This window comes from Ambystoma mexicanum, chromosome 9 (assembly GCF_040938575.1).
Source record: "Ambystoma mexicanum isolate Mex_15411 chromosome 9, UKY_AmexF1_1, whole genome shotgun sequence".
NCBI lineage: Eukaryota > Metazoa > Chordata > Amphibia > Caudata > Ambystomatidae > Ambystoma > Ambystoma mexicanum.
The window spans coordinates 191,680,604-191,706,652 of NC_090931.1; the positions used below are offsets into that span (position 1 = coordinate 191,680,604).

At 47.9% G+C, this 26,049-nt stretch overlaps 1 protein-coding gene across 1 annotated transcript in view; it reads left to right on the top strand.

Moving 5' to 3' along the window:
* DSCAML1 (DS cell adhesion molecule like 1) overlaps positions 1-26,049 on the top strand; it is an 866,449-nt gene that overhangs the window by 777,187 nt on the left and 63,213 nt on the right. Inside the window, exons 22-24 of the mRNA XM_069614463.1 lie at positions 931-1,048; positions 3,461-3,624; positions 5,249-5,347. Of these exons, the coding sequence (XP_069470564.1) occupies positions 931-1,048; positions 3,461-3,624; positions 5,249-5,347 (381 nt within the window). The remainder of the gene's footprint in view (positions 1-930; positions 1,049-3,460; positions 3,625-5,248; positions 5,348-26,049) is intronic.

Consider the following 26,049-nt stretch of genomic DNA (forward strand, 5'->3'; position numbering starts at 1 on the left):
TATATATATATATATATATATATATATATATATATATATATATATATATATATATACACACACACACACCCTCAAACGCCTATTTGCACCGTAGCGTGTGTTCACAATCCTCTTTGCTTGGGTACATTTGTGCACAATCCCATGGGTGAGTGTTACCCCTGGCCCCTTTGCTCAGCACCTCTGCCACTTTGCTCAGCACCTCTGCCACTTTGCTCAGCACCTCTGCCACTTTGCTAGCCCCCTGCCCCTTTTCGCGCCCCTTTGCTCGTCCCTTTGCTCACCCCCTGCCCCTTTGCTCCCACTGCTGCCCCTTTGCTCCCCCTTTGCTACCCCATCTGCCCCTTTTCTCGCCCGCCCTTTGCTCCCCCTTCTGCCCCTTTTCTCAGCCCATCTGCCCCTTTGCTCGGCCCCCTGGCCCTTTGCTCGCCCTCCCCTACCCCTTTGCTCACCCCCCGTTGCTCACCTCCCACATATTCGCACACATTCACTCACACCCATACTTCTTTTTAAATAAATAACTTTTCCCCCCATATCTTTGTTTTCCTCCCTTGGCTCTATTCTTCTTTGGCTCCTGAGTCGTGGTTCCTTGTGGGTGAAGCAGAGCGGAAAGTGACAACTTCCCTTCCTATGCACCACCTCCACCCACCACATAGGTGGTTACAAAAGTGGGGGCTCTTGAGGACTACACGGACAGGCGCCCTACAGGCCCCCATGTGTGACACTACCTGGTCTCACGCAGTGGGCTGGAGGACCCCTGTCCTTGCACGCACTGGGGGGGGGGGGGGGCTCATCGCCAATTATGGATGGGCCGCCACTGCCTGATGGTTAAATGATCAACATATGTGACTCAATGAATGCCATGAATGCTGGAGCACAGTGCTTTACGCTGCAGTATTTTGGAAGTAACTGGAACTGTACTTTTTATTGAAGCCCCTGCCAAGATCATCTCCTTTGGTGGCACGGTGACCACTCCCTGGATGAAAGATGTGCGGCTGCTCTGCAGCTCCGTGGGGGAACCAGCACCAGCTGTTAAATGGACGAAAGACAGGTAATTAAAACATGGTGGGTGGAGAGTCCAGACCCTGGAAGAATAATACTGGGGCGGAGGAGGAGGAGTGCAGGGAAAGCCCACTCCAGGACCTCTGCATTGTATAAAGATAAGTTAGTTTTGAACCTCTGGTGAATACACCAGAAAGTGTGGACATCCACATAATTCATTTGTCAGATCTGCAGGTATACGATCAGATGGCACTATCCTTTTCCATCTATTTTTCCCTCAAACACCATGCAGCATAGTCTTTGAGGTAGAGTGCTCAGAAATGAAACCCACCTCTAATTCATCCATTGACCCGAGACACAGAACACTTGCACAAATGGCTACCAATGTTCAGCATCTATCATTCTCAAAGCAATTCTGAACAAGGTTTGGCAAAGCCACTCGTTTGGGCTGCGTCACGGGTACAATGAACAAAGGACCAGGGACACACAGTGTTGAAAGAAGGGGCATTGGCTTCATTTTCACAGAAACCAAGCTTCTTTTAGGTAGAAACAAAGACCAGATGTACCTACGACCACATAAGAACAGCGTGAAAATAGGATGACTTCTAGGAATGAGGAGGGAGGTCACTGTGTCATGAGGGGTCACCACCCTTCCCTAATCTCCCATCACTCTTCCGCTAGGGAATACTTTCTTACTGTTCTAGTGACTTTGGGCGCAGGGTTGGGTTGGATACATTCCTATTGACTGGGCAAAATAAAACCCCTCTGGACGAATTAAAGTCTGTGAAAAATGGGTTCCAAAGTTATACAGCCTAGTCCAGAGTCCAATGTATAGATCATATTCGGTTTTGCACGTTCCCTGTGAACCAGCAACCAGGGAAGTGTTCTTTAAATCACTTTCATGGAAATTGTGAGTGCCTCTGCACACTTCATTGTATTTAGCAGATGTTTTTGATGTTAAGTATCCTTCTGAGACTGTCTTTTTGATGTACTCCTACCTGTGCAAAACCTGTTGCATTACAACTTTGGCCTAGGCATCTCTTTGATTGTTTACAGAGGCATGGCCTATGGCTTCCATTTATGCCCTGGGGGTTGTTAGATGTGTTACTAAGGAAAGACCTGTAGCTACTCCTCTTGCTCTAGGACTTCTAGCTGGCAGGAGTTTCTTGATCCCTGCCTGGTACTTGGCTGGCTGTAGTAATTCTACCCCGAATGCTGTCCTAATTTGCGCATTCAGGAGGCTTCAGCCTCTTTTTGAAGTTAGGTGTTGCCTGTGATTGTCTTGGGGAGTGTTCTGGCGTGTGGGCCTTTCTCCGTTAGTGAGATAATTCATGATTGGTGTGCTCATGTTGGTTTCACCTCCTCCCATGTGTCTGCACTTAGTTTCACTTCTTAGCTTCTGCTGTGGATGTTTCTGTGATTGGATGTGGCCCTTGCTCTGGCCTGAGGTCTCAAAAGGCTCAACTTTGGGGCCCAACGCACCAGCATCTTCACTGGAAAGAGTGCCGATCCGTTTGATGGCTTATGAACAGCTTGTGCATGTGTTTATTTTGTAGGATTTTCTCTGCTGCGAGGTGTTTCTCGTTGGGATCTGGCACAAACACACAGAATGTTAACCTTTCAGCAATTCGCAATGCCAAAAACCTGCCAAAGGGGGGGGGGCAGTAATGACACCTCACTTATCAAGGTGTGCATTCTTAAACATTTGCCATCAGCCACTATCCCTAGGAATTGTTTTTGCTCCAGTAGGAATCGTGGGCCAAAACCTTAAAACGTACAACATATGTGTGCACAACCCCAGGAGCATCCGATAAGCACACCCAAAAATATGCCTGCACTTTCACAGAGCTTTCCAGGAGCATTCTATGAGTATTTTAGGAGAGTCCTTTATTGAGCCTGCTTATAGCAGTTGTTGAGTTCAGGGGGATTCCTTGAACATTCATGGGACCTTCCACAGCAGTTTCACTGGTTTGTTGTTGCTGATGTGGAACCGCCTTGAAGAACACATTCCATGAATTTGCAAATTGCCAAGGATAGGCTGACATCAATTATGTAATTTCTGGCTTTTTCCATGCATTCGACTCTCTAGTTTGCGCTACGAACCAAACTATAAAGTGTGTGCCAACCGCTTCCTTTTGCTACTGCTGTATTCTGGAAGTGGCCTCAGAGATGGTGATGTCACTGATGTGGGCCCTGATGTGGACTGGCCCTAGGAAGGAGGAGGGATTTCCCAGTGTTGCTGAAAGGTCACCATTGTCTATAGGGGGCCGAGAAACCGGCCTGTCCTCATTTTCCTATTGACAATTCTTCCAATGTGCCTTTCCCCAGTGATAGTGGTTGGGGGTTAAAGGGTCTGCTGCACACTCTGCCATTCGCTTTCAGCTACTGTATTGATTGAGGAATTGGGGCCCTTGTATGTGAGTTTGTTCACCTTAATTGCCTGTTACTTTTCCTTTTCCAGCGAGGATTCTGCAATCCCTATGACAATGGACGGACACAGATTGATCCAGAACAACGGTACCCTGATTCTGCGCTCAGTGAAAGCAGAGGATTCTGGGTACTACACATGCACCGCTACCAACACCTGGGGCTTTGATACCATCATCGTCAACCTGTTAGTCCAAGGTACGTGGCTCTCTGCCCCAAAGCTGTTGGCATCTACAGACAGGTGGCCACTAGCCTCTCCTACCTTAAGAGATGAGAACCCTGAGTCTGTGTCCCTGCCGGAGCCTGCTGTGCCAAACTCTGGCATCTAAGACAACAAGATGGCTTTGGTGATGAATATGCCCGCTGCAGAGATCTGCATACTTACCAACATGCTCCCTTCCAATTTGAGGGTGCTTATCATGTCATAGTTTTTGCTCTGCATTTTGGAACTTGTAGGCCTGGATTTCTAATGGAAAATGTAGACCAAAGTGTCAGAGTGCAAAGAAAAAAAAAGACTGGAAAATAATTTAAAGGTTGGAATGGGTCAAGATCGATGTGTTTAACTTGGAGGGGATCCGTTTCTTCTACCAAAAACGTTTCCATTCTACCAGACCGTTCCACCTGTCAATGTGCTTCCTACAAAAATCACTGTGCAGCATGCTGACTTGCTCGAGTTTAAATGCTTGCGGTCAGCCTTAACATCAGGGCTGACTGTGGTCCTTCTGCAGTTGATAAAGTACCATTGAGTTGGCTAAAAAGAACACCTGTAATTTAGGGGCCAAGAAGTAAACTGACTTTATAGTGTGCATCGTATGCTGCGCTGGTGATACTGATAGTTGGTAGTAGTGCTGAAAAGGGGTTTTAGGTCAAAATTCCACCCAATGGCGACTGCTCCTTCAAAGGAACAGCTTTTGTTTTGCCACCCTGGAGCAGCCTCCAAAATGTGAGATGTGGATACCACGCAAACTTCATACGCCATTTCCCTAACCCCATGTCCTGGCTATCACTGCCCCAAACATGGCCTCCCTCCTCCTCCAATCCCCCTGGCCTCTCCAGGCACTCGCCTGCTCCCCAGCCGACTTCCCTCTTCCAGGCTCCTTCAGGCCGCGTTTGTTCCAGCGGAATCTTCACTGGGTGGCATTCCTGTGTGCAGCCCACGAAAAAGGTCTAGAGAGCGTATGCCCTGTGAAGACAAACAATTAAAAGAGCTCTGTGGAGCTGCTGCAACTGTCAACAAAATGTGTGGGATTGTTGTCATTTAAGAACTACCAAGTCTACTCTTTCAGCCTCCACGTGACACACATGCAACCTACAAGGTCTACATTTGTCTGAAGGGCAAGAACAGTTTAAACAAATGCTCGTCATTCTCCCCCATGGCATATTGGCCATGCAGAAACATGAGGTAGAAGTAAACTTTAGAAGGCCTGCACCTGGAAGGCAGTAAGGCTTTAGGAGTATCCCTGATATCTTTGGTGAGACGGACCTGTAGTCGGCCACATGCGGTGCCTGCCTTAGAAAAGCTGGTAAAGGTTGGGAGGTGGCATGGCAGAATCCGCCGGGCTAATTCTTCTATTGGTTTCTGCAGGTTTATTATTTTATGTTTTGGGGAGGGTACAACAGACCAGGGCACTTGTGGTTGGTGGCAATTTGCTATTCATGAATGGGGTTGCTAGTCCCTAAACTGAATTGGTACTTCATGGCGTGTGATACTGTTGCTTGTGCTTCTTTCGTGTAATTTTGGCTGATGATAGCTGTTGTGCTTGGTTACTCATCGCCCAGATACTTGCGCGTCGAGTGAGGCTTTTGCTCCTTTTTGTTGTAGTGCCACCAGACCAGCCACGACTCACTGTGTCCAAAACGTCGGCTTCCTCCATCACGCTGACCTGGATTCCTGGTGACAATGGCGGCAGTTCAATCAGAGGTAAGTGGCTTTGGGCACACTCCTTCAGGGCCCATTCACTAGAGGCAATATGACAGTTGCTCAATAACTGTTGAACATATATTATTTCAACACAACATAATTGGGAATGTGTGACTGTGTCCAAACGGTATTACCCAAATTGACCTTTTACAATTGACCTTTTGCACAATTGACCTAATTATAGTGGTCCTAATTGACCTTCTGCACAATTGACCTTTATATTATTTTAGTTACTTTATATATGTATTGGGTTGGTTGTGGATTATAAATAATATAAGGGGATTGGGTGGGGGGTTGCAGGGGGTTTTGGATTGGGTGGGGGTTGCGGGGGTTTTCCCCCGCATATGTCCTAATTGACCTTCTAAATTAGGTCAATTCTCCCGAGGTCAATTGTGAAAAGGTCAATTAGTATGCAACCGTCCAAACACTTGCCTAGCATGGAACAGCACCCCTTTCAATGTGCAACACCACCAAATGAAGTACTACCCTACTGATCCTAATCGCTTCTGTGAAATGGGATGACCCTTCAAGAGTGCACACTGCAACGCTATTTCATGGCATTCACCACAGGAAACCTGCTCGCTTCAAATCCCATGACCTATAACAAAAATGCGTGCACCGTGGTTGCTTTGCTTAGCTGTGACACATGGCCTCGGCCCATTAATAGAGCCAGGGATGATTGCTTATGCACACATTACTGGTGGTACAATGGGCTTCCATCATTTTCACAGAATTCCATGTCAAGTCTAATCCTCTGTACAGTGAAACCGATTTGCCTGTTCTCCCAGGCAATTGTGGGGGCTACACACAAATATTCTTTGCACCATGTGTTTTTAAAGGAAGATACCATTTTAATAGAGGGAAGATGGAATGCATTATCAGAAATCATGTTTTGGGGAGTTCCCTCATCAGTCCTCAGCGTTAACCTCTTATGATACTCATGGAAGGCCTTCAATCAAAGCCAAAGTCACCCACCCAGAAAAAGAAGAGATAATTGCACAAACCAATAATGTTCTAAAGCTGGAAGGGTTATTACTGAAAGTTAGTGCCCTAAAAGCGACAGTGGATGCTCGGGATATAAAGGAGGCATTGGATCCCATGAAATGCTGTTTCCCCAAGGTCTTTATATGCCTCATGTGTAACCAGGTGTTTGTGCAGTTTTCCATCATCGTCGCATGCAGTTGCCCAAGGAGTTGCACAGAACTTTGTATTCGTATTTTTTATTCGTGTCTCCACAGCCTGAATCTTGATGGGGGGAGCAATGGTGCACTGTCCAATGTTGGTTGAGAATTACAACAAAAATGTAAGCAGGACCCAGCGGGAACAAGTTCCGGCAGTGGATCTGGGAGGTCCTGGCCCACAATCGTGGTTTTCTCCTAATGGGAGAACCTGAGGGTGCTAGGTGTCCCCTAGATACTTCTTGAATAACCGGCTTTTGAGGTCCTTTCTGAAAAGCAAACGTGTTGGGTCATCCTAATTGCAAACAGGATAGTGTTCCAGTAGGCTGGTGTGTCACAAGAAAATGCTTGTTTGTCAGGGTTTTTCTTTGTTCTCCAGTGTTGTCTCGAATTTTGTGATGGTCTGACTTGTGGTGAGTTGGGCATCCAGGCGGTAGCAGGCCTTATATGTATTCAGACTATCTTGCAGAGTATCATGGCTAGGATAGGTAACCAGTGAAAGCATGGGGGAGATGTGGTAGAATTACTTTAATCCGGTGATCAGGCATGTGGCAGTTTGTTGAACAGCCCATGAACATAGCCCAAAAAAATCAGCCCCCACACTTACAGTACACCAGAATGGATGCAAACAGATTGGAAACACAAGCAAATTATAAACCTCCTTGTCCGATTTTGGTAACGTGGACGGAGCAACAGGCTTATCTCTGCAATGTAGTGGATCATTGGTTAGTTGCAACACTGTGAGAATACAATTATTACCCAATGCTAAAAGGGACTGTCCAGTCAAGATTGTATAAAAATATCTACTTTATTATTATTACAACAGACAGTTCTAGCACACTACAAAATGCAACCAAACCTGTGAGGAATGCTGAGGACAGACCGTTTCAAGAAGGAAAAGGGATGCACTTTGGATTCTGACAGGAGGGTAGTCGGTAAAGTAATTAATTGCAATAGTTCAATGATACTTGGTTTCAGTACAAAGGGAGCAATGGGTCATACGATGTCACTAGGGTCCTTCAGAGAAGGACCAATGGGACAGAATCACAATATACCTTGTGCTTGTAGAAGTTCTTTGTGCTCGACAGTGTCAAGTCAGTTTCAGGGCGCTTTGCAGCTTCTGCGACAGAGTTCAAGATGGAGACAACTGCGGGTATCAGGCGGCAGGCAGTTCGGTGAGCAAGGTTGGATGGACGGCTGTAGGCTGGCCTACACAGCAGTTTAGGGGTCAGGAATTGTTGTTTCAGTGCTATTTGGCTGGGTCTGTAGCACTGGTCGAGGTGTCTCAGGCCACGTTAGTGACTGTGACAACAGTCTGCGGTGCAGTCGGTTGCAGCTCCAGGAGCTCGACTGGCTTGAAAATGTCCTTTAATTTATATTTTATTTCTATTGCGCTCGTACACAAGTGCTTCAGAGCGCAACAAGGCAAGGGAGGGGAACAGGGGAGAACAAAACAACGATCTTACTAGGCCCAGTGACATTTAGAATGCGCAAGTGCATGGGAGAGGGAGAGGGGAAAAGTGCATGGAAGGGGGAGAAGTGGAAAGTGCGGAGCAAAGGAGAAATGGATAAATAATAATAAATAAATAATAAAGGCAACAAAAAGTGGTAGTGCAGCCGCCAAGTGCTGGGTTTAAGGCAGCAGACAGGGTAGGTCTGATAGTGCAGGAAGAAAAAGGAGGTGCTGTATGAGTACAGATTCAGACCCCAGTGCAAGGGGTGGCCCGGAGGCATTGCAGGAGGGTGGCAGGGTGAGCAGGTACCTGTGCCCGGAGGATAGATGGTGGCCAGGTGCACGGTGTCAAGAGAGAACAGATCAGCAGGGGAGAGGGGGAGCGAAGGCAGAAGCAAAGAGGAATGTCTTGAGGTGCTTCCGGAACCAGAGATGGTTCTCCTCAAGGTTTAGAGTGGCATGGAGGCTGTTCCAGAGGGAGGCCCGAGCCGAAAACTGAGATCTACCCCAGCTCGATTCTTTGAAAAACGACAGACTCTGGGGGAGTTAGAGGTAGAGGAGCAAAGAGCTCGAGAGGGGAGGTATTTGCGGAGGGATAGCAGAAGGTAGTTTGGAACCAGGCCCCAGAAAGCCTTGATGGACAATGTAGAGGGTTTTGAATGTAATCTTTGCATCCACTGGGAGCCAATGGAGAGATAACAGTCCTGTTCTGGATTAGTTGCAGAGGGCGGAGAGTAGAGGCAGGTAGATTTAAAAAGAGGCTGTTACAATAGTCCAACCAAGAGTGAACCATAGCTTGGTAGACAGTGAGCTTCTGGGGGAAGGAGAGGAAAGGCAGAGTACCTCTGAGGAGGTGCAGCTGGAAGTTTGACTTTTTGGAGACATCAGAGATGTGGGCGGAGAAGGAAAGTGTGGTGTCAAAGATGACCCCAAGGTTCTTAGCCTCACAGGTGGGGGTAGGAGGAGGGCTAAGGGAGGCCGGCCAGAGTGAGGGGAGAGGATGAAGGTGTGCCAATGAGGAGGATCTCCGTCTTGCTGGCATTTAGAGAAAGATCATTGGCGGCACACCAATCTTAAATGGCAGTTAGGCAATCTGATATTAGGGAGGGAGAGGAGGTGGCCAAGGGCAGCCTGAAAATAAGTTGTCATCAGCGTAACACTGGAAATTTGAGCAGAAAATGGAAATGCAGTGGCCGAGAGGGGCGAGGAGGGGCAAGGGAGGAGAGGGTGGACAGGATGTCCTGGGTTTTTGAGATAAAGTGAGAGGCAAGGGCATTGCGAAGAGCCTGGGAGGCAACAGGAGGGGCAGAGACTGCAGCAGGGTTGGCCAGCTCCTTGCAGCTTTTAAAGAGCTCGGCCAAGTTGTTGGATGCAGCAGAGACACGATTCCTGAGGACAGAGTCGGTATTGCCTTTGGAGCAGGCGACAGGCCAGTTTGTCAGAGGATGAACAAGAAGCCCTCCATTTCCTCTCAGCCGCCCTACACTTACGTTTAAGTGTAGCTAGGTCAGAGCCATACCAGGAATTGCACTTGGCTTTGGACTTCAAACGGATCCTCATGACAGGGCAAGAGCATCAAGAGTATCAGAAATTGAAGCGTAGAGCAGAGACAGAGCTGTGTCAGCATGTGAGACAGCCAGAGGTTTAGGGGGTAGGAGAAGGTGGTGGCGAAAGCCTCAACTGACACACGCTTCAGGCGCCGGATGTCCGAGAAGGTAGGTGGCAGTGTTTGGGTAGGCTTGGCTTGGGGGGAAGAGAGGGAGAGATGAGATGAGATGAGAAGAGAGGAGGGAATGATCGCTCCAGGAGAGAGGAGTGGTCAGAGGGATGGAGAGGGGAAGGTCGGAGGTGATCAAGACATCAAGTGTGTGCCCTGCAGAGTGAGTCGGGCCAGAGGGGACGGTGCACAGGGGGAAGGAGTCTCAGAGGTCACATAAGAGTACAGAGGAGGAATAAGAAGAGTCTAAATGGATATTGACATCACCGAGGGGGAGGAGTTGAGTGGTAGAGGCCAGGAGGGAGGTTGCCGGTCGGTCTTGCCACTGTTGTCCACCGTATTGCTCTTCTCCGTTCCACTGTCCTGGCCCTCCTGTAGCCTGTAGTGCTGCTATTGTTGCTGGTCTGTTCCCTGCTCCTTCGTCCCCCTCGTTTTCTCGGTCTGTGGTTGCGCTGGCGTTGACGGCGGCGACCTTCACTAATTTGTTCTGTACCAGCTTTGCCTCGTCTGCCAACCTTTTTTGTGCTATCTCCTTTTCTCTTTCTTTGATCCTCCTGCAGTGGTGCACAATTATACTCTGTATTTGAGGCCAGCCCTTGGCTTCTATCCCAGCTATTTTGTCCAAGGCCTTCTGCACCTCCTTCGGGAGCCCCTTCTTGATGATAAAGTAAAACAAGGAAGTGGACTGGTTCCACGCCGTGCCAGTTTCACTTCTCCATAAATCCTGCACCCGTTCTATAAATTGCGTAGTATCTCCGTTCTCCTCCATTGTACACTGCATCACTAAATGTAAATCCGGAATATCGGGAAACGTGCGCCTCAATGCATCCCATACCTGTGCTCGAACATTATTGAACGCTGATCCATCGTGGCGATCACAACTCATCGTTACTCCAGGGAATCTGGCTCTTTCCCACACTGCGTCTGCTTGGTCACCGATTGCTGACACTAATAAGCTCTTCACATCCCATATTGCTAGCGGTACTCCCGCTGTGTTTTTCTCAAAGGCATGTATCCATTTTCCAGCCCCTCCTGACAGCCGGGGGAGGGCCTTTAGCAAATTGTTTTTGTTCATTTGTGCCCACGGAATGTAATGTGGCCTACCTGCTCCCTTATGTATCAAGGGCATTTGCAACATATGTTTCTTCCCTATCTTACTTACCGCACCTTTCTTTGTCTTTCCATCATATTTCCCTCTCGCTGTCTTAACCTACCCTGCCATAATGGTGGCGATGGTGTGTCTGGGTACCGGCGGTTTGGTAGTGGGGACCCTGTCTCGGCAGCTGCCTCTTCATACTCGTCTAAGTCACTCCACACTTCTTCTATTTCTGATACCTGTTCATTGTTCCCATCACATCCTTCTCCCCTCTCACTTTCTGGAGTAGGTGGGCGTATAATTCTCACGGGCTTGTCATTCAGATGGAATAGGCACTCCCCTGACCGCCACTCCTTCTCTTGCCCTTGTGGTGTGTGCGTTTCTTGTGATGATACTGACCGTGCTGGCTCCGAGATTGTTTGCGCCACTTCTCCTGCTGTGCTTAATGTTGGTGTTAAATCCGCTATAGATAATGGTGGCACCTCTCCTCCTGGCAGCATCTGGCTCCTATCGCATAATGCTCGTAGCTGTGTTATCTCCATCTGCGCATGCGCCAGCTGGCGGTCTAATTCTCCAGTGATATGTGCTAAATTCACGGGGGGTGCGCTTGTTGGGCCATACAAACCTCCTTTATCATAAGAGGGTGGTTCTGTGGCAACTGCTCCTGTTGTAGGTGTAGGAGTTGGGCAGGCTGGTACGTACAGGGGCTCACTATATCCGACTGCAGGTCGGGACATTAAAGGGTATATCTTAGTTGTGTCACCTTCTCCTGTAGTAGTTGTGCACTCGCCCTTTGGCGTTCCGCCTACCTCCTCCTGGGTTTTCTGCGTTTCGTTCACTTTTTCTTTACTTACCTCTGCTGTCGGTGCAACTTCCTCAAACATTCGCCATAGGTCTAGTACGTCCCGTCAATTTTGAAGTTGCTTCCCCTTATACCTTGCTAACAGGTGGGTAGATACCAAATCTAATACTCTTTTGTCGAACGACCCACCCTCTGGCCAGATTGGTGTCACACTGTCCCCTTTTATCTCCGTCAACCATTGATCGTGATATTTTTGTATTTTCTCACTGTATAACAGAAGGTGTTGGCAAATATGTGCTAGTGGTGTTATTCCTCCCATGTTAATGTTGCCATCCCTCCTCCATCTGTACTTACCTTTGACCTCCCTTTCCACTCAATCACTTCTTCACCTGCTGAATAATATATCATGAACTTTGTCACTTACTGGTAATCTGTGTATATATATATATATGTATCAAGATATATATATCATCCCCCCTTTAAACGTTAACTCTTTAACTATTGCATGTTCAAATTCAACAGTTCACAATTGCATATTTTGCCACTTTAACAACACATCAACCACAGTACTTGGATATCCTTGACAAAGAATGGACAGAACACGAAAGCACATACAACACTTATCATGCACATGCACTGCCTGCGTGCGCTTTCTTCCCCGTTGCTCCCCTTCTTCCCACTCCCTTTTCCTTTTCACCTACTCTTCTCATTCACTCCCCACCTCTTCCACTCTCTTACTCTTCTCCAAGAACTTTTCGTACCCAGAAAATTAATGTTCTAAATAACTACTCAGTCTACTCAATATACGAGACTCCTACTATTTTCTCTGTAACTTCACTTATTTATTCTGCACTGGACGAGACAATGCTACGCGGCGCCGCCTTCTACCCCATTCGGGCTAGGATACCACTTCTCTTTTTTCTCTTCACTTCTTACCAAAACCTAATGGCCATATAAAGGATAGATCAGAAAAGCCTCATCACTCACACAGGCCCTACTCTTTCCCTGCTACCCGTTACCACCTTTCCCCCTATTTCCCCCTTACCTTTCCTTCGTAACCTTCGCAACCGGCACTCACGTGTTCAGTCAGGTGGCCCGAGGATCACCGCTCGCAGTCCGACCCCAGTCAGGCTCGCACCCCAACCAAGCCGTGGCCCGCCTCGACGAGCAGTTTTTCAGTTGGGTATTCGTCAACCGGGAACCCTTGACCCTTCTTCGTAGTGCGCACAGGCCGGTCGACCGTGGAGGCAATGGTTTTGCTGGGGGTGTCCCGGATCTCGCCGCTCGGTGCCGGCCTCGAGGCACCTCTCCGATCACGTCGGGGTCACCAAATGTTAGTGCCCTCCCTGTCTAACACGTTTAAAATAAATGACAGACACTCCATGGACAGGGAATAAGGCACAAAAGCGCAGGCTGCGAGAGTTCCAAGGAAGGTTTATGTAAATCTCTGAGAGCTCTCTGACCACATAAGTTATAACACATTTATATAATGTTTCTACAAGTTGACATATGATGCTACGTTGGACCAGGATTGGTCAGCTGTGGTGGTGGCTTAGGTGTGGGCATCATCTCTTCCTCCGGGTTGGTTGCTGGGTTGGTGGGAGGATTGAAGTCAGACATTGTGCTCCGGATGGGTGAAGGTCAGGTCGCTGTGAAACACGGTGGTCACAATCTAAGCTAAGAAAATACATTCTGAATAATGCATGCACTAAATAACGGTTGATCAAAAAGACTCTTAGTAGTATCTCATGTCGTTATACAAATCACTCAAAGGTTTACACCATCTATACAATTAGGTTACAAAGGTCACAGGTTTAAAGGCCTTGACCACTATAATACTGTCATTAAACTATAGGGTTAGTCTCACAAGAATCTCAGGTATGTGGCACTTGTTGGTATTGGGCACGATATACTGCACAAGGGTCTGTTGGGTGGGCTTTATAGCGAGGTTGGCAGTCCAGCACATGAAAGGGATGCCTTGCAAGGACACAGGGTTAGGACGGCAATAAGTTTCAACTGGCGAGGGTAAGAGGGCAAGGACACCTTTGTGGAGATGGACGAGCTATGTGCTTAGCTCATGTTGGTTCACATGCAGGGCAGTGATCTCAGAGGAAAAGGGATGTTACATTTATTATTTGTTGCAAGCAGCTCCGGCCTCAGCGTGAGAATGGAGCCGCAGAGTTTTCCAGTTGGAGTGAGGACGAGGGTGGGGGCCATGTGCTTCGAGCTACAGCAGCAGGCAGAAAGGGAGAGATGCATTTTGTACTATTGCAGTGAGGCCTAGTTACCAAGATGGAGTCAAAAGGGGGTACAAAAAATGGATGCCCTGTGTCCTGCTCGGTGGTCCCATCTACGCGAATATAACCAAAAGTTAGTATCGCATAAGGGCTAGGGGCATACCCACCACTAGAGGCACTGGGTCCAAGTTTTGTACTGAGAAGTGACGGTAGCGAGGCTCCCACACACCACTAAGAGAGAAATGAGGTGATTTGACCAGGAGGCCAGTAGATGGTAGCCACAGTAGGAGAATGGGTAGGAGAGAGAGAGAGAGAGAGAGAGCCTACAGACAAGGCATTCAAAAGAGGAGTAGGTCTGAGTGGGAATGATAGAGGCAGGAATCCACTCAGGAAAGATCAGGGCTACCCCCCCACCAGACTAGGAGGATCTGGATGCGTAGAGCATCGTGAACCATGTCTCAGTAAGACCAAGGACATCAAGGTCTAGTTCTTCAAGGAGGTGGCATATGTCAGAGGAGTGTTTGACAGCAGAGCTAAAGTTGAGAGTGGCAATATGAAGAAGGTTAAAGGCCTTCAGGTGAGGGTACAGATCAGAGGTACGTCCTGCAGAGGAGAAAGAGCCCTAGGAGGGGTAGCAGAAGAGGAGAGGGCAAGGTAAACAAGGGGGGAGGAGGGGACAGCAGGAGATGAGAGGAAATTGATGAGGCGAGGGAAGCGCCTATCAAAGTGGAGGAGATTGGCCTGATGGCCTTGGACCATGACTGTGCCATTAAGGTAGACATTAATGATGACTTTAGAAGAGTCGAAGGAAGCCATGAGAACTTCCCAGCGAGCGCCACCATTAATGGGAGAGGAGGAGATAGGATCGAGCACAGGGATCATATGAAGAGTCCATAGATCTGGTGAAGGAACGGCAAAAAAGAATGTCAGTGAGGGTGGTTGATGCATTCCTCCTAGCTTCTTCGCTGGGCTTGTGTCATCCTTTAAGGCGGATGGCACAAAGCTGAGGAAAGTGTTGAAGGCAACAGCCTTGTCCTTGGTTTTGTTCAGAGACTCTTGGGCACTTCACACCTAAAAAGCTTGCTTGCAGAGCCTAGCAGGACATGCTGTATGCTGGCTGGGTACCAGTTCTGGAGCTGCTGGAGGGTCCACTGGATTCAGTATCTCCCTCCGTTCCCTGTGAGATGTTTAGGGGAGGGATCTGCTTCCTTCTTTGGAAATCCTGGCCATCCTTCACTGGTGGAAGCTGTAAGGCAGACTGCATCCACGGTCCAATGCTGAGTTCTCTTTGTTACTCCTTGCAAAGTCTTCAGAGGATCTACCCAAAAAAGTGTCTCACCCCTCTTTTAAAGCCAAATGGCCCCCAGTGATTGGTGCCGGCTAAGCCTACCTTAATGGACCAATCCTGGGTCCCCACCCACAATCTTCTGTTGCATGAGGTCAGGACAGGAGTGCTCTGCAACAGGACAGAAGGGGTGACAACATATACCTAAGTCCCACGCATCTTCCTGTCTGATGTAGATCAAAGGGCCTCTCTGGTTAACTGAGCCCTCTGACTCTTGATTAAAGCACAGGTCTCCCTTGAAGCATGTGGCAAGAGCAGATTTCTTGTCGCCCCCAAATCACATACTTCTCCCTCTGAAAGGGGTCAGCTCTGCAGGGGTTTACCTATGGGAAATAGTGGACCCAGACATGCATTTCACTGCCTTTCATACAGAGGGGTGGGAAGTAGCTTCAAGTTGACACATTGCATACCAAAGGGGTGTTCGCCTCGCCTTTCCTTTGTCTGTCCAGCAACCAAGCCCCCTCAGCAAGCTTGCCTCAGTTATCTCTCGTTAGTATGCACTGCCACCAGCCGGATTAGACCAAGGGAAAGCAGATCCATGGTGCCTTTGATATTTAAATAAGGCGTCCTATGGCTAGGGGAAGGTGTGCCTTCCCCCTTCTTGAGATGCTTTCATGTAGCCGTGGCTGTCGCATTCCTGCTGAATATGACGGGACGACCGCGCCTGTAGGCTACATCTTCCTGGAGTACACGTGACTATGTGTTTTGTCCGGTGAGCTAATTAAATGAGTGCGGAATGGCCGCACACATTTTGGAGGCTCATCTCCCATTATTAACTTTTATTTATCAAAAAAGCCCAGGCGAGCGCACTCTCACCGTGCGAATGGTCGAATTCCTCACATTGACATAGTGCATATCAAAGGTTGTTTGCGTTTCCGGTCTCCTTTGTTCACCTCTGCAGCTAGGCCCCATGTGAGCCTGTTTCAAGTATACTCTATTAGTGTGCTAATTATGTTAATTTCTGCCACCATCTTCAGCGGGTAAACAGACATGGCTGATCCATGGAGCTGTTGTTAGTTAAATAGGCTACCCATGGAAGGAGGAAGATTTTGCCCTCCCTTTTCTGAGATGCATTGTGTACTCCACCTGTCAGATTCCAACTAAATGTGAAAGGGAGGAATGCGCCTGTAGGCTGTGTCCACCCAGAGTACACAGGTCTATGTGTATGTCGTGCGGCGAGCATAGGAAAATGTGTGTGGATTAGCCCCACACATCTTCCAAAGATCTACCATTGTTAAATTTCATTTAAAATTTCAAAAAAGCCCAGGCAAGCGCACACCCACCATGCGGATGGTCAAATTCCTCACAATGAAAAAAACCACACACACACACTCCCACACACCTGCACACACACACACACACACACACATTCCCCCCAATCCAGGAGAAAACCCATCAACAGCTTAACTAAACACACCACTGTGCAGTTTCTATGCAGTGCCACAATTGTACATACATGCAACACAGCAATGAGAAAGCACAATTCATTGCATCGAATGACAAACAGCACAACCGACTTAACTCGGGGAAAGAATAAACTTCACTTGTTTGAATGTTTACCAAAGGACAATCAGACCTGAGTTACTTACTGGACAAAGTTAATTCTGTGCACCAGTTCCTGCTGCCTTTTGCCCCATGTAAAGTTAGCGCCACGTTCCCTCACACCATTCTCTGCCCTGGTGACCTGCAATGGTCCCGGGCCCACAAGCCCTCTTCCCGGTAACTCCGGAACAAAGTTTCAAACTCTGCACCATCTCCGCCGAAGTAGTACGAAAGCACCTGCCCCAGTCCTTGCCAGCTCATGTTGCCCCAATTTCACACTGTGTCCTGTGATTGGACCCTTTAAATGATTGCTTTTTTTTACACAAGGACTTCGCTTTGATGTGATCCAAGTGGCATTTACTGAGCTTTTTCTTGGCCGCGTCCGCTGCCAGTGTTGGACCATCCATGAGCCAGAGTATTCAAAATAGTGGATTAGCTTTAGTATTTCATGTGTAGATTTACTGAAACCGTCACACAAAGAGCTTCTATTCTTACAACTTTAAAAAGAAAACCTCCGGCGTGTTCCATGAACATTAGTATGCCTATGAGGACAAGGAATCGATCTCTGTTCACCCACCTCCCAATATTAGCATCATCTCCAATGGTTTGGGGTTGGGAACCATCCTCACGCAGTAGTGAGGTAATTTTTAGTTCAACCTCCTTTTCATCCTTAGTGCTTAGGGACCGGAGCACTTTTGTCAAAAAGCATCCAAAATAAAAATGTTGTCCTTCTTTTATTTTTACGCGGGTTACCCCACTTGGCCATAACCCCACCCTCCTGAGCTCTACCCCGCTCATCGCCCTTCAGTCCTTTTCTCCGCGCAGTCGTGGCTGGACGCACTAGTATCACTGGGAATGTTTCATTTTTATTCCCTTTTTCCTTCCTTCCTGCTCCGTTTCCTTGTCATCTAGTCCTCTGTCTATGCCGGAGCGTCTGGGATTTGTGTCCTGTTCTTCATGCAAACGTCGTTTCGCGAGGGTGAATCCCCACTCTTTGTGGAGTATCTAGGCCCGGAGCATCGCCGAGATTCGTGCTTCTACTGCGACACCCTCTTCGTCCGGGCACTCCAACGCCGTCTTCTTCAGTGGGAGGAAGTGTTTCATCGCGTTCCTCCACCTCATTTCCAGCTTTTCATAAGAAACGCACAGTAAGTTCTTCCCGGGGTCTTCTAGGTCCAGGAGGGGCTTGTGTAGCTCTGTCACTAGGGGTTCCCCTGAGGTGCCCCAGGTGCCTAATAGGCGTACCGGAGTGTTCTCCGAGGGTTCCCGCTGCAGACCTGCCAGTACCGGACATTGTTCCAGTTTCACCATTTGGGTGCTAAGGTTAAGCCCAGCTCGTCTGTGGCTCTGGTTACCAGGGTTCGCCCTGAGGTCTCCTTTTCTGGAGCTTTCCACACTGATATCGGAGTTCGCCCTGAGGTCTCAGTTTCTGGAGCTTTTCATACCGAGCCACAGGTCGAGGTCCCTCTTGAGGGAGCTATTCGTCCCAGGTTAAAACCTGAGGTTCCTTTTCTTGGGGCTAAATCCAGTACCAACAGAGTTGAGGGATCTTCTGAGGGTCCTGTCGGTAGGGTACGTTCCTCAACTGTCCCTCCCTCAGGGTCGTGGTGTTACCAGCTCTGTTGAGGGGGCAAAGAAAGGCGGTCATGCACCACAGGCATTCCAGTACCGGCTCTGCTGAGGTTCCTCCACTGGAGGCTAATTCTGGGACAGTTCCTAAGATGTCCAGTAAACATCCTAGATCTCCCAGCACCAGCTCGGCCGAGGATCCTTGTTTCAAGGCTAAAGTATTACTCAAGTCCCCTGACTCCCCTGAGGAGATAGTTGCCTCACTTTCTCCAATGACGCAGTTCTCCTCAGGATATGACAAATTGGAGGCCCAACATTCTTGGTCCACATCTGCCATTTTGGATACCTCCCTTACACCAACGTTCACGACATCTGGTGCTGGGAGCTTTTCTTTTGGGGCTGAGCAGCCTTTCCACGCTGTGTGGACTACAAAAACCTGTTTCTCCGTCCTGGCGAAAGCTTCAGTTAAGGCCCCTTATACACAGTGGTCAGTGTCCCAGGCTCGGTACTTCTCTGGATTCAGGTGGTTTCAGGGTCGCCGTGCGCGCCGGTCTGAAGCTCTGGTTGGTGGCCTTCCGAAAGCTGCAGCGGCACAGTGGTTGGTTTTTCTCTCGGCCATCAGCCTCCTCTACAGGGACAGGTAGTCTCCCTGCCGACAAATTATCCAAATTATATTTTTGTTGGTCGCACGAGACTCCGGTGGGAGGACGAATCTTGTCTCATCTGGACGCTTGGCAGACCATCACCGAAGACCAGTGGGTTTTTCCATCGCTCAGGCGGGCTTTCGCTTGCCCTTTCCCCCACGACACCCTCCAAACCTCTTTTCCAACAGATCAGGACGCCCTGCCCCAGAGCCTAGGTACAGGAACTTGTAGACCTCAGAGCGGTGGAACCTGCCCCCCCACAGGGAGCAAGGGGGGGGGCTATTACTCCTGTCTGTTTCACAGTGCCCAAACCCAACCAGGCTAGCCTGCGCACTATCCTCCATCTTTCCCAGTTCAATCTTTCTCTTCCCCATGAGAAATTCAAGGTGATCACCCCCTGCCAAATAAAGTCCTCTCTTCGGAAGGGCGATTGGCTCAGCGTGGTGGACCTCCACGATGCGTACATGCACATTCTGATTTGGACCCCCAATGGGAAATATCTACGGTTCTCTGGGGGAGCAAAACACTTTCAGATTCCAGTACTCCTTTTGGTCTCAGCTCAGCGAGGCACACCGGAGACTCCTGTGACGGCCCCGCAGTGGGTTCTGCCAAAACTGGATCATTTTACAAGTGTAGCCGTTTGGTGCTAAGGTTGAGCCCAGTTCTGCTGTGGCTCTGGATACCAGGATACCAGGGTTCTCCCTGAGGCTTCTGCATCTGGAGCTAACTGTACCGAGTATTGGCTCGAGGCCCCTCTCAGGGTGGCTATATGGACCGCGGTTAAACCTGAGGTTCCCCTTCTGAGGGCCTTCATCGAGAATCTTGGCTGTAAGGTATATCCCTCAGCCTTCCTATGCGCACGGCCGTGGTGATACCAGTTCTGTTGAGGGGGGCAAAAGAAGGTGGTCATGCACCAATGGCCTTCCAGTACCAGCACTGCCGAGGATCCTCCACTAGTGGGTAATTCTGGGCAGTCTCTAACATGGCGAGTAAACACCCTAGATCTGCCAGTACTGGCTCTGCTGAGGTTCCTTGTTTCAAGGCTAAGATGGCGCGCAAGGCACTGGACTCCCCTGAGGAGACTATTGCCTCACTTGCTCCTGTGACGCAGTTCACCCCAGGTGTTGTCCAAATAGTGGCCCGACCTCCGCGAACAACGGTGGCCATTTTGAATACCTCCCTTACAGCAACAGTGTAGTTCGGGTTCTCACAGACAATTCGGTGGCGATGTTTTACATTAACAAGCAGGACGGCACCAAGTCTCCTCTCCTTGTAGATCTTGCCATACAAATTTGGACTGGGCCATGCAGCACATTGTTTGGCTCCAGGCTGTACACATCCTGGGTCACCTCAATGTGGCCGCAGATGCACTCAGTCGGCATCTGTTTTCCATCAATGAGACACTCCAGAGGTAGACCTCTTTGCAACTTCTTTAAACAAGAAACTGCCTCTTTATGCATCCAGGGATGGGTTTACAGCGTCCTCCCTGGGAGATGCCCTAGAGATCCCGTGGGACAACATATAAGCTTATGCTTTCTCTTCATTGCCTCTTATCCATCGGTCACTCCGTAAGCTCAGGAGCACATCAAACTGCACTCTCCTGTTCAAGGCTCCTTGGTGGCCAGTCAGATTCTGGTTTTCAGAGCTACAGCATCTATTGGTACCTCCCGATCAGATTGCTGCAGATTTCCGACCTGCTTCACCAGAGCATTCGCCAGATGTGGCACCCCTCCCCTCAATCGTTCAGCTTGGGGGCCTGGGGCCTGAGTTCAGATCGTTAACACAGTTAGTTCTGTCCGAGGACAATGTGCGCATTATCCAAGCGGCCAGGAAGCCCTCTATGAGAGCTTAGTACAGGAGCAAATGACTGAATTTTTGCCATTGGTGTTTAGCTAAACAGCTCAATCCCAGGCAAGCTTTGGTTGACACCGTTCTATCTTTTGTGTCTCATCTGGCCGTTTCTGGCATCCATGTTGTATTCTGCAAAATGTACCCACTATTGCGGCTTATCTGTCCACAGACAGCTGTTCCTTTTCATTTACTAATCCAGTCATCGAAGGCATTTTGCGGGTCTCTTCATCTTTTCCCGCTGGGGCGTTATGCTATAAGCCATTTGAACCCATGGCCACTATCTATCTTAAGTACCTTTCTTGGAAGGTTGCCTTCTGATCGCAATAAAATTGGCAAGGCGAGTAAGTGAGCTTCAAGCTCTTTCCGTGAAGCATCGGTTCCTCACTTTCCACTGGGATGAGGTTATGCTTCGCTCTCATCCTTTCTTCCTGCCTAAGGTGGTTGCTGATTTTCATTTGAAACAATCGGTCTCCTTTCTTGTCTCATTCGGAGACCTGAAGGGGAAATCAGCTTCCAAAGCGACTATTCCCTGCTGGATTGGCTCATGTTTTTCAGTAGCCTAAAGCATTCAAGGCCTTCATCCAACAAAGAGTATCCATGCACATCTAGTCTATGGCAAACCGACTGCTGTTGCCTGCCAAAGTATGTCCTTTGGGAGTCTATCCCCAAAGCGGCTTTGTGGGCCTCCCCATCAGCCTTACCTGACTCCAAGGCTGATGCCCAATTTGGCCATGCTGTTCTTAAGAACTTATTCCTGTAAAGGGGTTTTCCATCCACCCGTAGTACCTATGGTGTGTGTGCTTGGGAATCACCCACAAGTATGGAGGAAAGGGGACGGGACGTAGGAGTATAACAAAGTTACTCACCGTAGTGACTACCTTACTCCTAGTCCCCTTTCCTCCATACGCCAGAACGCCATCCCCTCTAATAAATATCCTCAATTATTGCTGAAATGTTGTCAGACCTGGCGATAGAAAAGGACTGAAGGGCAATACACGGGCGGAGCTCAGGAAGGCGGGGTTACAGCCAAGTGTGGCACCCCACGTAAAAATAAAACAAGGACAAAAATTAAATTTGTGATGCTTTTTGACAAAAGTGCTCCGGTCCCGTCCCGAAGGACGGAATGTCCCACAAGTATGTAGGAAAGGGGACTAGGAGTAAGGTAGTCACTACGGTGAGTAACTTTATTTTTTCCCCCACCAATGTGATTAACGTTTGTCTCTAGGCAGAACCAAATTGGCCGCTGAAGGCCAGGATTCGGGCCCTCATGTGTGCTTCCAGCGATAGTAACATGATAGTTAAATATATCGTGCTTTTGAAAATGTCATCTATTTGTTTGTTTTTTTAATTGCAGTATGTACAGCATTGCGTGCATAGACCATACTGCATGGGGAAGAATTGATACCACGTAAAGTACTTTCTATCTACTCCAATAACTCATATTGATTGATCCGTAGCTTGCCATGTGATCCCAACTCCTAATTGGGTGAAATGTTAAAAAAAAAGTATGTATTGAAATTATATACGTTTTTACCTATTCACCGATAATCTATCTTTGTTCCTCAGTGTCTACGGATCCTCGCTTGGCTGTAGTTAACATTTAACACGGGTCGACCATCCAGGATTACTATTGGGAAGCCTGTGGTGTTTGGAGATCTTTGGAGTGATGCATGCAAGGCCGGCTTTGGGGAATTTCACCTTTTTAAAGTGAAATGGGCCCCTAACGCTTGGGGGGGTATGCAGGAGACTGACGGGCATAGGCATAGAATGTTTAAATGCTTTCTGCGAGTGGTTATTTAGGATTTTAGCTCCCTCGGTTCTGCTGCCCAGAGGACAGTAGACCTCTCCATGAGAATCAGACATCCTTCGCCCTAATGTCATTGCTTTGATGGGGGACAATGGCAATGCTCCGAGATTAATGAAGGTCAAGGCGTGGCACATGTTGTGCAACCTCAAGGATACAACCAGGGAAACCGCCTATTGCAGTGTGTGGAGGGTGAAACGTTTCCTTTGCACCACTTAACGGTGACTCTTAACATTCTTTACATCTGAAGGTTTCACGGACGAGGATCTCCAGCTGCCCCTTTCGGGGGCCTCCTGCAGGCTTCATTTTTTCTTTATATCCTGGTATTTGTAGTCCCACATTGATGATAGAAAAAAAATGAACACACAAGAGTTGAAGGGTAACGAAGAAATACAGCAGTGGGTGAAATATTATCACCTGCTTGGGGCAACTTAACAGAACTGTAGATTGACAAATGTTTTACATGGAATGGTAAGAAATATTCTCACCTGCGTGGGGCAACTGAAATATTCTCACCTGACGTGGGGAAACTTAACAGAACTGTAGATTGACAGATGTTTTACATGGAATGGTAAGAAATATTCTCACCTGCGTGGGGCAACTGAAATATTCTCACCTGACGTGGGGAAACTTAACAGAACTGTAGATTAACAGATGTTTTACATGGAATGGTAAGAAATATTCTCACCTGACGTGGGGAAACTTAACAGAACTGTAGATTGACAGATGTTTTACATGGAATGGTAAGAAATATTCTCACCTGCGTGGGGCAACTGAAATATTCTCACCTGACGTGGGGAAACTTAACAGAACTGTAGATTAACAGATGTTTTACATGGAATGGTAAGAAATATTCTCACCTGACGTGGGGAAACTTAACAGAACTGTAGATTGACAGATGTTTTACATGGAATGGTAAGAAATATTCTCACCTGCGTGGGGCAATTTAACAGAACTTTAGATTGACAGATGTTTTACATGGAATGGTAAGAAATATTCTCACCTGACGTGGGGCAACTTAACAGAACTGTAGATTGACAGATGTTTTACATGGAATGGTAAGAAATATTCTCACCTGCGTGGAACTGTAGATTGGTAATCTCTATCTTTAAAAGGTCGCAATGCTTTCCCTAATAGTCAGTGCTATTTAAAGCACCCCCTTTCAATCGGTTATGATAAATAAAAGAAAAAACATTTTCCAATAATTCTTTACCTGGTTTATAAATCTGTTGTGTGATTAGATGAGGGAACCAGGGATACAAAATGGGGACCCCTGAAACTGCTTGTGCTCAGAAAATGCATTTACTGTTTAGCAGCTGCACTTTTGTATTTGAAACGCTTACACTACACCGCATTGACGCCTTTTTGTTGTCGTATGGGGGCTGGCTTCCTCAGCTGTAGGCAAGGTTCCCACAAATATCATGAAATGGACCCTCCAGGCATCCTCAGCCAGCACTGGATGCACGTCCCAGGTAGTGAAGGGCTTCTATTGGGTCATACATTTTTACACTTGGGTGTGTATAGCGCAAACCTAACTGGGAAGCAACAGAGCACCATGCAAGTGACGTGGGGTTAACCGAGCTGAGGTTACCAGGACCTAGACAGTGACTCTGAAATCCTCAGGTGGGATGATGCCAAAGTGCTCCCATTTCCATTTGGGAGGTGCTATTCCAGGCATGTGTTTCCTCTTTGCATTATGGGGCTTGTAGGCCTGGACTTGCAATGGAGAAATCCAGAACCACGAGACCCAGAATGGAATGGTAAAAGCAGAACGCAACTTGCATTGAAATGATGTCATAAATATATATTGGGTAGATCATCAAAGTAGATGTGAAAAAGATTTGGGTTGGAGCTTCTAAAACGAGCACAAACAAGAATGGTTACTTTATAGAGTAGTTGGTCTGGGAGCAATGTAGATACTATGTTCTGGTTCTTCCAGAAAGCATTAGATCTGCAACCTGTGGATCTCCATGTGTTTTTGACTATGATTTCCATGCTTCTTGACCATTGGCTGTGGTGGCTTGGGCTGATGGGAGTTGTAGTCAAAAACATTCGGAGAGCATAACGTTGCAGACCTCTGCATGAGATCCTCGATTAGTGGGCATTTAGGGTTGTGGTATTCAGGAAATTGCATACCCTTCTGGAGAAATTGCCCGAATACAGTTTGGGTGGATGGATAGATGGGCAGATGGGCGGTGAAGCAGCCTTCAAGGCGGGTGTGCAGTCTGTGCCGCAGGCCCCTCTCTCTTCTAATTGCATTCTCCGCAGCTCCATGTACAAATTAACGGCGCCCCATATGTTCCAGTAATAGTTTCTAGCTGGTGCGTTTCTATTTTCTAAATAGATGGGGGCTGTGAGGGAGGGGTAGACGGCCTTCCTGGAACATCTTCCCAGCGGTGCCACCCTTGCTGAGCGCAACAAGCCGCACCTAAAACTCTGTGTTATTGCAGTGGCCTGACCCTGGGCCACAATGATCTCAAATCGGGCCTTGGTCTGGATTCAAATGATTTGTCTTGCTGTCAATTGTGTCATGGTGAAAGGTGGGGGCTGCTGTTCCCCGGTTTCCGTTGAGGAAAGGCTGCTGCTTCCTGATCTCCACAAAGCCTTTGGAGGTTCTTCTCCGGATCTACCTATTTCCACTGATGGAGGATGCTGCTGCTCCTTGATTTCTCTGCGGTAGGGCCTGTTTCTCCCTAAGAATACCTAAATTGCACCTATATACAGACAGAAACCTTATTAGACAAGGTATATGTATTTGAATAAAAACTGTCATTAAGTGAGAACAGTTTTTTTGTAAATAGAATGTGAATGTATTCGTTGCAAATGACTGGTGCCTACACTCGTACATGTGCCTGTGTTTCGCCTATACTTTGGCTTTATCACGGCTGTTGCAAAGTAAGAAACATAAATACATTGACATCCTGAAGTAAAATTAATTTAAATAAATCCCAAAAATCAGTCATTCAAAATGTCTTTTGTTAGAAAAGCGTGTCTCCGTATAGGAGATATATGGAGGATGTATGCTGTTAGTTTTCTAGTGATAACCTCATCGGATCAATTGATTAGGTCGTGGTTTGTAGCTGAACATGTTTAGAGTTGCTGCATTTCGCCTATACTTCGGCTTTATCAAGGCTGCAGGCTCTCTTCAGATATTCCATTGAACACACTCGCAATAGAACTTGCCCTACAGTCCACCTCCTCATGTTTGGCGCAAGTTTGCTAATTCACAACAACTTTGCTTCCCTTTTTCTCCCTGGTCTAAACATTGGCCTGCTCCTTTCTCATTAAGGCCCAAATTCCATTAATGAGAGACTACAACCTCTAACATCGCTGCAACTGCCCACCACCTCAAACGGGACTTCACCTTTACTCTCCACTCCACATCCTACCCACAAATGACGGAGGCAAGTCTCTTGACCTCTTCCTCTCCTCAACCCACTCATCCGCTGACCTCACCATCGACC